The 15894-nt window shown below is 44.5% G+C and overlaps 1 protein-coding gene across 7 annotated transcripts in view; it reads right to left on the bottom strand.

Annotated features, from left to right (window-relative positions):
* The window catches only part of stx1a (syntaxin 1A (brain)), a 50776-nt gene that overhangs the window by 6695 nt on the left and 28187 nt on the right, over nucleotides 1-15894 (bottom strand). For all 7 annotated transcript variants that reach the window (XR_012928200.1, XR_012928199.1, XM_076036216.1 and 4 more), the window contains exons 4-6: nucleotides 11258-11332; nucleotides 8323-8396; nucleotides 8021-8129 (exon numbers count right to left, since the gene is read on the bottom strand). Coding sequence is in view for 5 of the 7 variants with exons in the window: in XM_076036216.1 (XP_075892331.1) it covers nucleotides 8021-8129; nucleotides 8323-8396; nucleotides 11258-11332 (258 nt within the window). In the remaining 2 variants the exon portion in view is untranslated. The remainder of the gene's footprint in view (nucleotides 1-8020; nucleotides 8130-8322; nucleotides 8397-11257; nucleotides 11333-15894) is intronic.

The raw sequence follows: 15894 nt of genomic DNA, 5'->3' as shown, positions 1-15894 counted from the left end.
AATAATATCAATAGTAGTAGGATAAGCTTCATGTCATCCACTGAAGATTAAAAGTAGGGAAATCCCACCAGATTCACTCTAGGAGTGCGATCCAGTCATCTGTGGAGGTGAAGACCAACTCTTTTACTTCAGGGACGTCTGTGCAACCTCGCTTCAACTGTGAGCGAAGGCAAGCGCTTTCATATTTCCACAAGCTTAATACCACTGAAGGACCCCACTTCCTTCTTTGCCACCGTACCGCGTCTCCTTTGAGTCCTCTGGCAACCGCCGACAAAAGTTTGTGTCGGAAGCTGCCCGACTGCCTCCTCCTCCCGATTCTACTCATCCATCTTCCCGTCCCCCAGCAGAGTTGTCCTACTTCATAAACATTCCCGTACGGCTCTTTGCCCCGACAATACTGCTGCATTAAAGAGCGGGGCGGCCTCTTGCGGGCTCTGCCTCCACTCCACTGGTGCTGTAAATCGCAGTCAGCAGCAGCAGCAGCAGCAGCAGCAGCAGCAGCGTATACTCAGATTTATAGTAAAACGGCCGAGTTTCACATCAGGGTTGCACACCGAGGATTTCCTGTCAGCTGTTTTACTACCCCCTTTCCCCACTTTAAAATATTAATCTTCAGTGTGGATCTGGAGATGCCTTTATGAAGTCTTACTGCTTCTACAAGTTAAACAAGACAGCTGTAAATATGGAATAAATTCTCCTTTTCTTGTGCTGAGAGCATTTTGCTTTAGGGGTAGAGCTCTCCTCTCTCCAAACTCCATGTCTATGCCCCTTTCAATGCTATGTTTCTTGCATTTCTGAACTTGATGTTTTAATGTCTTAATGTTAATGCTTTTCAATGTTACTCTCTGAAGCACTTTGAACTGCTTTATGTATGAATGGTACTCTGAAAACACAGCAGCGTTGCTGAGAGTGACCAAAAGATAACGTCGCTGTCACCATTCGAAGACTAATTGAACTCTGTCACCTTGGGACACTTGTGTATGAAGATATGTTTTTTTGTTGATTTACATTGGAGCCTGTGGTTGAAAGTTTGGAGTGAATGTGAAATCAAGAAAAAAAGAGATCTCTTGAACTTTGCTGATATACATACTGTGGGTATATTGCGCTGCCAGTAGGTGATTGAAATTTAACACACAAACAATAAAAATACAACAATACACTTAATACAAAAAATAATACAATACAAAAAGCAAAAAACTCATCACGTGGTTAAAAGAGGATTCAGACCTCAGTTCATGAGCGAATGAATGAGTGTGTGTATGTGTGTGTGTGTGTGTGTGCCACTTGTGTGATGGAGACTGATTGTCGGCAGAGCTGGCAGGTTGACAGGGAGTAATGACGCTCTGCAGTCAGAGCCAATCATTGCCTTTATGGGCTGAATAACAATGAGGCTGCTATATACGCACACATGCGAAGTGCCTTCCCCCCCGCCTCTTGCTCTAACTTCAATTTTTTTTTATCTACATTAAAAAATATATATATTTCTGCTGAACTGATTCTGCTGCCTTCTTCCTGGACCTGCAGAACCAGCTGTGTTCACAGATGGCATTTTTCATTTAGACATACAAGACGAATGCGCACGTACGTACACACACACACACACACACACACACACACACACACACACACACACACACACACACACACACACACACACACACACACGTACACACACACACACACGTCAATCTGATCGATTCTCTAGACGTCTTCGACAGCGAACATTTGCCTTATCATTAAATTCCTAAAATGAAAGAGGTTGACAGTTTGAGCTGAACGACAGAGAGAAAGGAAGAATGATAAATCTCAGATAATGGGAAGACAAAGAAATCGAACACACACACACACACACACACACACACACACACACACACACACACACACAGAGTCCACGTTTGTCATTTGCTCTCTTTTGAAGGCTGACAGGCTCCCAGGGAGGCGCTTATTTGTTACCATGGAGACCCAAACCCTGGGAAGCTGAACACCAAGCCAAGAAGTCTCACTTTCCCCGCAGCATTTATGGACCATTAAATCATTCGCGCCAAGTTGCCACCAGTAACGGCATTATTTTGTCTCCATTGTTATGTAACATGCATGAGGCGAGACCCTCCTCCCCCACCAGGGAGGGAGGACAAAGTCGAACCTCGTCCGTGCAGGGTCGAGGAATTCTTCACACGGCTCGCCGCCGTGTCGGGCGGACACGGCTTATCTCGCACACCAGCAGGTCAATCTGTTCTGTCTGTTTTGTTCTTTTCCATTTTAATACCAAAGAAATGTTTTGTTTTTGCTCGGTGCAATCTTGTTCTGTTCCTGCTATTCCAGGTGACGGGGAGGGTCACCGGGGAAATAAAACACAACAGTCAAAGACGCCATGATGCCTCTGACCAATATCCCTCCACCTCCACTCCGACCCCCATTCCCATCCCAAATCCTGTGGGATGACCTGTCTGCTCATGGAGGCGCAGGAGTGTGTGTGTGTGTGTGTGTGTGGGAGGGTCGTCTGCTTTTTCAGTTAATTGGAAACAAACACGCGTCAGGACTGACAGTAATGTAGTCATAATTGGCCATGGAAAAATATTCACTCTGAGGTCTGGCTGCAGTTTAAACTGTAATGACACCTTTACAAAAAAAAAAAGAGAAAGAGATTGACTGCAAATTAAAATGTGACATTGCGAGAGCTCCCCCAAAGGAGAAGACAAAGCTGCTTTATGGTGGCGAAATTAGAGAAATTAGCGCTGGCTGTATCCAAGAGCCGACCCTGGGGTGAAAGGGGGTCCAAGTGGAAGCGTAGGAGAGGGCGAGGCTATGCTCTTTGTCCGAGGAAACACGGAAGGTAGGTCATTGTGAGGGACGAGCCACTAAATATTTGCCTGCACGCAGGTGTATTTGTAATCCTGCCAAAAGTAAACACCTGACAGAAATAACACTACGGAGAACCAGACTGTGGGTTTCTGGACCGGTTAAACGGACATGGGGACATGTCGCAGAGTACATTTTAGATGTAAAAGGTACACGTCACTTTTAAATGAATTATTTACAATCTACTATCTAGCCCCAGCTCGCCAGCAGAGGCTCTGGTGACATTTTCTAATTCAGATAACATCTTTTTCCAGTTTTTGCAAGGCAAATAATTTCTGGTGGCATTTAAACAGACAGACAGACAGACAGACAAACACAGTCAATCTACAAGAATGAGGGTGCTGGGTTTGAAGCAACAGTGGATATTTGGGCAAAAAAACAAATTATGCTATTAGGCTAACCATATATATGTATGTATGTATATATCTATGTATGTATTTATATGTGAGATGCTTCTACACATTATTTATTTTGCATAATGCCAAGTTGCCAGTTATTTTCCACATTTCTTTCCTGAAAGCTGAAAACTTTCCAGGCTCCTCACTCAGAAACATGGTGACTGGTGCCAGTTCCAGCAGTTTTGCCGAAACTGAAAAAAAGAAAAATCGGAAGCGTAGCACCAGTTCTCGTAAACCACTGAAGTCAAGATTAGCTCGCGATGCAAGCAAACAGCAACAACCCACATCAGCTTCTGGCACGGCCGAGTCCCTTCCGTCTCCCGCTTGTCAGATCTCACGCGGCTGCTCTGACCTCTTTACTCTCCCTGCTTCCTCGGCAACTCACCTGACTCCCGCTCCTCCTTTTTATGCTGTGTCCGTGTTATTTCTGCTGCGACTGATGCCTGCTCATACTCGTGCTCTGCTCTGCAGCTCACGGCGCAGGGCAGTAGCCTATCAGCTCCAGCTCTCGGAGCTCTGGATGTCAATTAGGAAGACGAGCGTGTAGGGATTTAAATCCCTTTGACAAAAGTATTCATCAGCAAAAAATAAAAACTGTATTTTAAAGGGAGAGAGATGCACTTTTATTGATTTCGCACATTTGACCTATCCGCCACAGTCCAACCTCTGACCCCGCCGAGTGCCTAGAAATAGGCAGTAGGTCTCATTTTCACCGCCTTCAGTATGTCCTGACCACGAGATTGAACCCATGACCTCGCGGGACCATTAAGCTACTGAGTTGGAATATATATTGACACACACACACACACCATATATTATTATAGACAACATATGATATATTGTATCGTACTGACATTACATACTGTATTACACAGTTTGCAAACATAGTATATCATATTACTCTCTTACTTTCCTTGTGTTTCTATGAAAACTACTACTAGACGACTAAAGTACTAGACTTGGACTTACAAGTCAGCCTTTTCTGACTCTGGTCAACTGCAGACTAACTAGACGTGTCCTCAACTTTGGCTGCTGCGCTGTGATGAGTGACCTTCATATTTTGCCTGACCGACTGAAGCCTTGTGAGTGTAAACAGCGCACAATGGGAAGGCTAAGTGGTGGTCACCACGGCAACGCCCCCAAAATGCACCAGTGTTTGTCAAGTTAGCCATGACTCATTTTAATTAGTGAAAAACAAACATAATCGATCCAATCTCCTGGCCGGAATATAAATTGGAGGAAAGAGGCAGTCACCCAAGCAGAACCTGATGTGTTGCGAACCGGCTCATCTTTCACAGAAAACGAGCAGGCCTGACAGATCAAACTTTATCCATAACCTCAATTAAAACTTTAAAACCAAAATTTGCCGTAAATCCTTAATTGGGTTAATTCTACGGACTGAGCGGGCGGTCGATAAAAACGGAGTATCTAAAGTTGCTCTGGGAATATACTTTTAGTGTCGGTCACCATGCGGTCCATCACACCTCCTGTCTGTTTCCCTACAGGAGAAACAGAGGGAAGTGTGTCCATGGTCCGCCGGCTTGTTAGTGGCAGTTCCTGCTGCCGATCCAGCAGCTGCCGATCCAGCAGCTGCCTCACATTCTGACGTCCCTGGACGAGCGGTAGACGCTTCTCTCTGGTAGAGCCAGATTATACAATCCTATGAATAATGCAGCACGCTGCACAGAAGTAGAAAGCTTGCTGTGATCTCATATGTATCTACACATCTAGTATGGAGTACAGTAGAGTATAGTATCGCATTTACGAGCACGTGAGAGAAATCCCAGACAATTCAAAGTTTGTTAAGGTTGAACAATTCATTCGGCTTTGTGTGGTATTCTTGGCCACCGAATAAAAAGGAAATGCCACTGCCCTTAAAACATCATTGCACTATTTTGCAGCTCTTCTTGCACTGCAACAACAAGGAGACACCAGCACCCCTGAAAAGCAGCAGAGCGGAGCAGGCTTCCTTTCTGGGTGTGACACACTCCTTTTTAAATTCCACAAACACAAAGGAGTTAAAAGGCTTGGCAAAACACAAATTCACTCGGCTCACTTCCCATTCCACCTCGGATTATTACCGTACCGGGGCTGAAATCAAATCAGAGCCGAGTGGAGGAGACGTGACGCAGGTCCGACGAAGATGAAGATCGTCTGGACCGGAAGTAGCCCGATTCTTCTTCTCTCTCCACCTCAGGTCCAAATACAGTTTTTTTTGGCCTCTGGCTCAAAATTTTCCATCACCTGTCTGCTCTCATCTCTCTCTGCATGTCGAATGCCCTTCCTGCACAATGGGTGATATGAGCTTCAGCCTCCTGCGATTTCACCAGCTGACAAAAACAAGTCCAAGATGATCCTCACGGAAAAAAAAGTAAGGCAGGTGTGTGTGTGTGTGTGTGTGTGTGTGTGTGTGGGGGGGTGTTTTTTGGTCAATAAGGAGCGTTCAGCCTCTGATTATCCACAGCGAGCGCTCCCCGCCGTCCCCGCTGCTCCTCTGACTGCACCGCATTTGCACATATAAAGTGGCCGCAGGTGTCCCTTCCACGCAGACAGATGGCCAAGGGAAATTACATCTACACCGAGCGCTCCGAAACACAACTGCCCCCCCTGCTCTCCTCTGGTATCGTTAACCTCAAACGAGTCGAAGTCACTCTGCCTCCGCACGCACAGGTCAGGTGTGCAGCCCTGCTCGCAAGGCGGCCGTGTCAAGGCGACAGTCGAGGAGGGGAGGGCTGGTGCTGAAGGCGCGGCGCAGCCCCGTCAGGGTGCCGGTGGATGGAGAGGTCACGTCAGTGTCTGCAGGCGCCCCGGGTGCCGGTCGACTAATCCCTGTCAAATCGCATCGCGGGTGGAGTGCGAAGATGGGAGCAGCCGTGGCGGCGGCGGCGGCCAGGCATGTGCGCGGATACGGGGTGTGGGCGTGATGTATGTGTTCGTAAATGTGTGAGCGCGGCTGTTTTGGTACAATACACCAGATGGATTGCAAAACACGGAAAAATAGGGAGGCTGAAATGAAATAAAACCAAACAAAAACCTGGAGAAGAGGTGTTTTGCTTGTTTGTTGCTTTTAAAAGCATTTGTTATCACAGTTATACTTTTATTATAGATTAAGGGTGATTCTGTAGAAAGCAGCTGCCACTTGAGTACAATAAACCAAAGTGATGCTGGTAAATGTGAGATTTCTCTGCTATTACTTTGCCCGAGTGTGTTTTTTTGTGCTGATCACCGTGTTTTATTACATTCCAAGTCAGATACAAACCAATCAGCTACTCCGTCGTTTGCTTCATTCCCCAGGCGGTGCGCACAAAACGAGCGCACCTGCCCCTCGTCCCGAACACTCGGCCGCCCTTCCGAAAGGTCGAACACCTCCGAGCGAAGCGTGTTTGACATCAAACACTGTGTCAATGGAGCCCATCTGGCTTTTAGACGTTGCCGTCTCTTATCAGCTGAAGCTATGGTTTCACATCAACACCATCAATACAAACAGAGTGGGCCGGCACCTCGCCGGGGGAACAGGGTCCGCACACGGAAGACACTGGTCAGGCTCTTGGACGCCGGATTGATCCTGAGAACGTCTCGATCAGCCTGGTTTGGCAGGAGATGATGTCGACCTGGATGGGAGCAGCGGAGCAGAGTTGCCCCGCAGGCCTCCCCCTCCGCTACAGCGAACATCAAAGGTTGCACACAAGCTTTTTTAGCCACCGCACCTCTGAGAGACGAGACGAGTGCAAGCGCTGCTGCCTCATATCTTCAAACTGTAGGACATATATACTCTACACATTTTGATTGTCATTCTTTTGTCTTTAAGTTTCTGCTTTTGACTCCTGTCATTTGCAATGTACATCGTTGACCATAAAGTTGGAATATTTTTTTTAATGTGCTTTTTATAGCAACAAACAAATATAATGCATGAAGTCATTTCACCTGGGTAATTTGGACACAGAATGGAATCATTGGTCAAAAGTGATTTCTAATGAGAATAACATGAGGATGTGTCTCTACTGGCAACAGTGTATTTGAGTCTAACATAATATGTGCGCATTGTGACACCACACAGCACAAAATACATGTCTGATTTATTGAATTAAGCATTTAACTTTATGATTATTGATTCTATTTTGGAAATTTAGGAGACAAACCTCTTGTCCTGGTTAACATGAAGGCGGACATCAAATTAAGATTCCAGGAAGACAGGTGAAGTTGTTTTCTTTATCTTTACTGAGGCGGCTGACGTTGGATTAAAGGTTAGTGTTTGCTGTGTGTCGTTGGAAAAACCACTGCTCAGCTGCCAGTGGACTTTGGGTGATGCGCTGGAGCCCAAAAGGGAGCGAGAAGAAAAATTGAAAGAGGGCCTCCGCACACTCCAGACTGTGTAAAATCAACAGATTTTATTTTAACAGACCTTTATTTTCTACTGAGAAAGCAAGCTCTCGGTCAGAGACCTTCTTCAGGCAGGGCTTGCTGTGTAAAAGTGAAGCTTCTCAACCTTGTTTGGTGGGAAGTAACAGATAAAGGCAGCACTCAGGCCAGGATAACAGCTCAGCCTCAACATAGGCCGAGTAGTAATGCCAAATGTTTATGTTACGCCACAAACCGACCTGACACAGTTACCCTTCTGCTGCACACATCGATCTCGAATGCCTCCTCGCTGCATACCAGACACGCCAAGGCGGAAAGGGAATGCAGCCATGTTGACTTTGCAGCTTCACCACGTGACCAGACAGCGTGAAACACGGAGGTGAAAGTCTCCCGAATGTACTCACTGATCTCCAGCTGTCTCTGAATGCGTCCCTTGCAGCGCTCCCTGTAGTCAGACTGGGTGGTGTTGTACTCCGACATCACCTCCACGAACTTCCGGGACAGTGTGGAGTGCTGGAGCCACGTGCACGTCGAGAAAAAACAACATCAAGTGCTTTAGAGCGACACTCGACCTGATTGTGTTGTGATGAAAATTGTGTGTTTAGCATTTAGTAAGAATATTATACAAAAAGGCATTTTTTTCACTGGTCAAAACAGTGAGGTTTCCCTCATTATAAGAGCAAAGGAGCAGAAGCTCCTCTCATACCTGCGTCTTGCGTATCCTCAGGTCAGCTGACGACCTGTTCTGGCCCTCTTCTTGCTCGATGGTTTGCTGGATACCTGAAAAGATGCACATTGTGTTTGGAGCGCCTCTTGAGAGACACGCACAGTCGCCTCTGCAGGCTCATCGCAACAAAAATGCGAGGCCGCAACAGTTGACGTTGTTTTGATAGACAAAAGTAGGCAGATAGAAAAATACAAATCTGAAAAAAAAAAATCAACTACTGTAATTAAACTACTTTTTGATTAACAGATTAATGTAATGGGATTACTGTGGCAAAACTGGTAATTATACCATAATTACTTTATCAAGTAACGATTCCATTACTTTTCTGAAATACTTTGCAAGCTAAAAATGTCTGAAATTTAGAAAAACTATTTAGAAAACATCGATGTCCCAGAGTGATGATGCAGCCGTGCATGCAACGTCATTGATATGCGACAACGCACCAAAACAAGCCTGGCGACGACAAAAGAATAAAGACAGCGATTGCGTTTGATAGCTGGAAATACAAACATTATTTTGAGTTCATCTCGTCTAAATCAAAGAATGTTGTGGTTCGTTGTACGTTATGTGCAGGGAACAAGACAACGAATACTTGGATGACAGTAACTGCAAAATTAGCACTAATAAAGTGCATTCCAAAGCACTGAGCAACTTTCTCTTTCTTTAAACTAAACTACAGCAGAGTAGGGCACAAATCACAACTGCTTACATTGTTGTTTTAATCCAACCATTTAACCTGTTTGCATTAAAGGAGGACGGAAGTAATATTCCTGTGTGTGCAGCACTTTGCTGGCTGATAGGCGACCATGGACTGATGATTTAATCAAGTTTTAACAAGTTTATCTTGGTATAAATTAGTAGTGAGGCTCAGCCTGGTTCATCCGTAATTGGCATTTCTTCCCCCCCGCCCCTTCCTTAATGCGCCGACAGTGTCTTGCGTATCCGAAAGCCCTGGCAGCTTCCCCGGAACAAAACCATGGAAATTAGAGACACTGCGGCGCCGCGTGAGGGACTCAATCAATTAGCGGGTTACGGAGATTTGAGAGCCCACTCATCTGCGTCTCGCAATTGTTCTGCCGTTTTAGCAGCAATGAGCTGGATTTTCGCGCTCACGCACAATCAGAGGTGCCTTGCCCCCCCGGCCCGCCCCCCACCGTCGACATCTGTGGCCGCATTCATCAAAAGCTTAAACAAGGTGAGCAGGTGAACAGATTCGTCTACAGCCGTGTTGCCACTCACGTTGCAAGGAAAGGAATCCATTTTACGGAAATATAGCTATTCAATCGGGCTAATAGCATCTCGATCAATTAAATAGCTCGTAAAATGAAAATGCGTCTTTCTGCTCAGGTGAGATATGCGGGTAGAATTTATAAAGTCTTGTATTGGTTGGCAGGGCTCTCTCTACGGATTCAAATTATCGATTAATTCATTAATCGTTAGTTAATGGACCTTATGACCGATTTACGATTAATTGAAAAGCGGCATTTTTCCTGACAAACCAATTAAAAAAAAAAAAAAAAAAATGTTTAAAAGTAACTTGTTCTAGATATATTATGACCATCACAGCATCTACAGGTGAATTGCTTTTTCTTGCCACTACAGTGTTATTACTGATATTAACTACCCATGTAAAAAATGTTCAATTAATTGCGACTAGTTTATTTCAATCCATTAAATTCTTAATCGACAATTAATCGATTATAATAGATAATTGTTAACATCCCAAGTTCTCTCTATTTTATCATTTTGGCCAACCAACACACACACACACACACACACACACACACACACAAAGGTATCCTGTGGTGACGTGTGGTGAACTAGTGGGACACAGTTAGAGGCCAGTGATGCGGAGCCTGTTGTGTCAAGAGGGTGCATCGGTGGATGTATACAATACATGTGCTCACAACAGAGTGTGTATGTGTGTGTGCGTGTGTCACGCAAGACTGAAGGATGAGGGATGGAGGCCATTATGATAGAGCTACAGGCACTGACACTGCGCTCCAGTTTTCCTGCAAGAAACCCCAAGCTGATAGTTTATCTACAATCCTCATTACCTGTTGAAAAGGGGAGGAAAGGGCGTAGGGGATAAAAAAAGTTGAGAGGGCAGTCACTATGAGACGTGGGTTTCTGGAGTCGCATTTTCGAGTATGCTGTGGGAAGAGGGTGGGCAAGTAGGGTGATAAATTAGGAGAGAGATTGCTGGGAAACACGCCTCATTAAAATGTAAAAGTGGAGCCAACAGAGGCGGACAGCTGGAAAATAAATTACAGAATAATCACACACAGTCAGACATAAATGCACAGCGGTGGGTCAACATGTCGAGGTGTGGTCTCAGAATGACTACACTTCTATTTTGCAAGGGAAACGATTCAGCGTATGTGCATAAATTTGTGGCTGAAACCAGCGAGAGCCGACGCACAAACTCCTTCTGATAATCACTTGAGCCAAAACTGCAGCAGAGTGTGTTGACAGCAACACACTATGTAACTTCAGTTCCCTGATAAGAGGCACCACATTATACGTTGGACTAACAGCTGCTCACACTCGTCATTGACACGGTTATTATAGTTCAAACAGATGTTGGACCTGCACCTAATGAATGTTTTCAATGCTCATTAATTTGCCATTTAATTCTTAATTAGTCGGTGCCGCGCCGCAGTCTGACATGCCAATGACTTTCCACTGACTGACTTTACATTCAAGCTGAATTACTGCTACAGCTCTAAGCATCTTGGAAAAAACGCTGAGCACAAAACGATTAATTGCTTTTCATTGTATCTTAATGAATGCACCCAACTTTAGGCAATTAGGGTACGCGTGAAAAGAGCTAAGTGCCCGACTGATGACTGGTGCAGAAAACAACCTCCAGCCGCGGCTCCGTCCGCAAATAACGGAAGAAAGAAGTACTCACTCTTTAATTTGGAGCGTATTTTGTTGGCCAGCTTTTTAATGTCCGCCATGAGGTCCTCCAGCTCGGCCTTGGTCTCTGAGGAAAAGGAGAGAGCAGAGAGGTCGAGATGAGCAGCCGTTCGGACGCAGGCTCCGTGAGCCATTTGTTCAAAACATGAATCAAAGTTTTCAATTTCAGGTCGGCAATAAAAACCAGTGTACGCATCACTCTCGACAGAATAATAGCTTTGTTCCAAAGCAGCGCGAGGCACAGCACAGCACAGCACAGCACATTGCCTTTCATCTGCTCCAGTTGTACCCCTGAATTCATTGCATTTGCAGACAGTATATACACTGAAGACCAATCAACGTCTCTATGAATCCACTTCTTGTTATTTGCAAAGGAAGGTGCAAGTTGTTTACATTTCATCCGGTAAGACCAGTGAACAAAGACTTTTTTCTTTTTTTAAATTAATAACATTGGATAAAGTAAGTGGGACTTGACAGAAGATGCTGGGACAAATTTGAAAAAGCTGGACGATGGTGACAGCCAGGAAGAGACGTCAGGCAGAAACCAAGTTGTTATCTAAAAAAGGAGATGATGTACGACTAACGAAGAAGTAACCGAGCTGCAGGCCAGAGGAGGTCAGCTGATGTGACAGCTAATGGGCCAAAGCTGCCACACAGTGAGAGGAGTGTGGAAAAGGTGAGAAAAAAAGAGACCTCTCAGATGGCAAATCACGTGCAGCAGCTTGATTTAATAAAAAGCACTTCTATTTACTTTGATATTCCAGTGGAGTAACAACATTTAGCAACATAGAGTGTAGTGGCTATTTAGTTTGTTTTTTTTATACCAGAAAGACCAGAGGGTTTACAGGGTGGATATGCAGCAACATATTAAGGGGAGGGAAAAAAAAACTGGAGAAGCTTCCACACTTTACCCTTGTGTATTAATTACCATTTTTAGCACTCTGCAATGAAATGAGAGTCATTTATCACCACAATGCCATAAAAAAAAAAAAAAAACTTTATACGTTAACAAGCCCCAGGATGCAAAAAGCAAAAAAAAAAAAAAGCTCTTGGAATGGGATCAAGCTAAACTTGATCAAACTCAAAACCGCCTGCAGCTTCTCTGTCTGCATGTTAACGGCTCACAAATGAGGAAAGTGGGTAAGAGATGTGATTCGCAGCCCTTAAGTACAAACTGGATCTGCATGTGAAACAGACAGAGGCGCCGGTGGATAATTTCATTAGTCGATAGGAGAAAGGACTCGGAATACAGCGAGACGCTTCATTGTTCCTGTAATGAAGCAAAAAGATGTTATATGCTGTATATGGGTTTTTTTTTACACGCTGCGAAAATGGGCCGGAGGAGCACGACGACGTCTTGAATTGGCCACAAAGTGCAGATCAATAACTGACTGATCATCCCAAGAATGGAATCAATGGAGTGCCGTAGGGGTGAAGGCAAAAAACACTGCTGGGCTTTCACAACTTCAGCGACGACAGAGTGATGCAGTGTTCATTATCGCAGCCGGTCAGTCGCCTCACCTACTATCTGCAGTCGTGACGGTGCATCCCTTTATTCCACACTGGATAGTATTTGCCAGATGACCAAACACCTGCCGCGATAAAGCCTCCACCACCTCGATATGACAGAGAGCAGTTACAGCGGCTCAGCCAGGATAGTGAGCCTGCAACCAGGCAGATTAGTGCTCGCGCTTAATCTGCCTAATCAGTGCACGGCAGCCTCTGGAACACTGAGAGTCTCAGTGATAACTTTACAACAAAAAAGGGAAAAGGAAAAATGATTTTGGATTCGATACAGCAAGACAAAACAATCTAGATATGTAAACTGCAAATTAGCGATGAATTCATTAATCGTTAGTCGATTGACCTCATCAATCGATTAACGATTAATTGATAAACTGGGATTTTTCATGAGAACCAAAATTTCACAATGAAAAATGTGTACGGAACACATTATTCAATCCTTAAATAATGTTGAGGGTCCAATGTGACCAATTTTTACATTACAGAACAGTTAAAACACCCTAAACATTTATCCTCTGACTTTAAGTTGACTTCTAATGGGTCGCATTTCAACTTTTTAACAATAACTTGTTCTAGGTTTACAGGTATACACCAACAATTAATTGCGAATAATTCAATTTAATCGATAAAATTCTTAATCGACAATTAATTGATAATCAATGAATTGTTAACATGCCTAGACTAGAATATAGTTTTAATGAGTAGTGCATGTTTAAATTAAGTTTACAGCAGGGAATTATTCATGCAGTGTTGTACAACACAGGTACAGCAACCGTGCTCCAATATTCCAACACAAACAATCTGACCAAACACACCAAGTACAAAAAGTATTCAATTTCATTCAGCTCAGCGATGTAAAGGCAAAAAGACCAAACTAGCAGAACCCTGAGCCACGAGAACGTGGCTACTGTGATCTGCAATGTCTCAGATTTATCGTGAATACACACATGTGTGACACTATGTTGCCATCTAGCAGTTGGCTAAAGGAGAGGACCAACCAAAGGAGGAGAAAAAAGAGACTTACATTAAGGCAGATAAAGTCAAATTTAGTATTTTCTGAACACGGGTCGGCTCTCCAAAATGTTTCTAAGGATGAAAATGGATTCAGCAACATCCGTCAAAATCACTGCGATGACTTTATTTTAGAGAAGAAAAAAAAACACTGTGGAGGGAGCGTGGCACAACGCAGCGCATTAAACGCTAACATCATGACAAAGACAGAGAGAGAGCAAATGAACTGCAGACAATGTTGATGAAAGGAAAGGAAAGGAATAAAAAAAAAAAAAGAACAATTTTGAATGATGAAATAGGAGGAATTACAACGAGCTTCGCCCTGCAGGTAGTTCCACTGCCACAGGATTGTTACATCTTCGGAATAAATCACGTTTCCTGTCAATGAGCCGCCGTTGCCGACTGCAGGTGTAATAATGTATGCAGCCTGCAGCCAGTTTGCCAGGGTCAGGGACTCGTCGTGAACTGGTGGGCTGAGGCCCTTGGGTCAAAAAGACAGCTGTAGCATGTTGTAGCATGTGCGTGCGTGTGTGTTTGTGTGTGTGTGTGTGTGTAATGTGACAATCAGCCCTGTAGATCGTGGGATTAGATCTAATAATTAGAACTATCGACAGCACTTTTAATCATTGATTGTTGGCGCCAATGTGGGAAACCACGGCGACACAGAAGCGTGTGAGGCGCGCACAGCGTGTGAGGTGTGTGAAGTGTCGTGCGTGAGGTGCGTGAGGCGTGCACGCTGTGCAATCCGACCCTCCCTCACTTTCTTTCCTGCATAAACACAGGAAGCTCGGCTGACTTGTTTGATAGGGTGGGCGCCGCCACCGTCACGAGGATAATGATATAAGAACGCACACACACACACACACACCCCACCTTGTAGTTACCAAACAGAGGAGACCAAACCGGCCTCGATCAAGTGTCCATCAACCCCATTATTGGCTGCCTAAGAAGAGGGAGAGTGCCGACGCTGATGAATAAGTGGAGAGAGAAGAAGCAAATTAGAGGGCAAAACTGAGGAGTCAATTGAGCTGTGGCTTCACACCCCATCCCTCTCCCAGACGCTCTCCAATCCAATCTTCAGGTCACGCTTGTTGCCATCATTAAGGCCGCGTTGCCATGGCGACGTGCGCAGTCGGCCCTCTCGCCGGCGTCGGATTGTTTCAAAGTGACGGAGGGAAAAGGGAGAGAGCGAGAAAAACAGAGAGAGAAGGAGAGAGAGAGAAGGAGAGATCGCTGTGAGCCAGAGGGAGACGGAGCAATCGTAAAAAAGCCGAGAGACAAATGTAAAATAGACAGCGATCGAGGGTGTTTATTAAAATGCAACCGTTGGCTTCTGACAGCAGAGGGAAAAAATCTTCCCCATCTATTTTTAAAAAAGCGGCATTCTCGGGTATTGGCCTTTCGAATAATTTGGCTCATTTATTTTTTCCGGCTAGCGACTGAATCCTGCAACAGTGAAAAAAAACCTCAGAACGTAACTTCCAAGCACAGTCTTGACGAGGCATATGGAACATTAGGAGCATCCCTGCAGTCAGGAGTGCACTGGAAAAGCTAATTAAATTGGGGTGATTTTCTGAAATTAAACAGTAAGATCTTAGATGAATTTGATTTTAACTGTGGCTGGGAACTGAGGGCGCTTGTTGGTTTAACTTTGGCAGCCAAACAGCACAAGGGTCCATGACTTCTGCTCAAGCAAAAATCAATTCCTCTCTTTTGGTTCTGCAAATATGCAGGCCAGATAGTTTAGGCATCATTTCAAGACATCAATCAATCACTCAATCTATCTATCTATCTATCTATCTATCTATCTATCTATGTATCTATGTATCTATGTATAAATCTATCCATCTTGAAGATTGCAAAGATATTTTCTTGAAACTTCAACGCTTTCAGCAGAAAGCATCTTAAACTTTAAACGTCTTCATTAAAAGTTCAACTTTATAACTGTCATTTGTTGCATGGTGTTAACGTGCCTTTGCATATCAGTCTCTGTGGAGCAGTTCCCACCTCTAAACTCCATCAGGCCATCATCACCGTGAGGTCTCAAAGCACCTTTAAGAACATAGAGATCACGTTTAAGCTGAACGAGGAATT

This window comes from Nelusetta ayraudi, unplaced genomic scaffold (assembly GCF_046127955.1).
Source record: "Nelusetta ayraudi isolate G7.1 ecotype Tasmania unplaced genomic scaffold, CSIRO-AGI_Nayr_v1 ptg000048l, whole genome shotgun sequence".
In the NCBI taxonomy this organism is placed as follows: domain Eukaryota; kingdom Metazoa; phylum Chordata; class Actinopteri; order Tetraodontiformes; family Monacanthidae; genus Nelusetta; species Nelusetta ayraudi.
The sequence above is the reverse complement of the archived record's forward strand: the minus strand, read 5'-3'. Positions and strand labels throughout refer to the sequence as shown.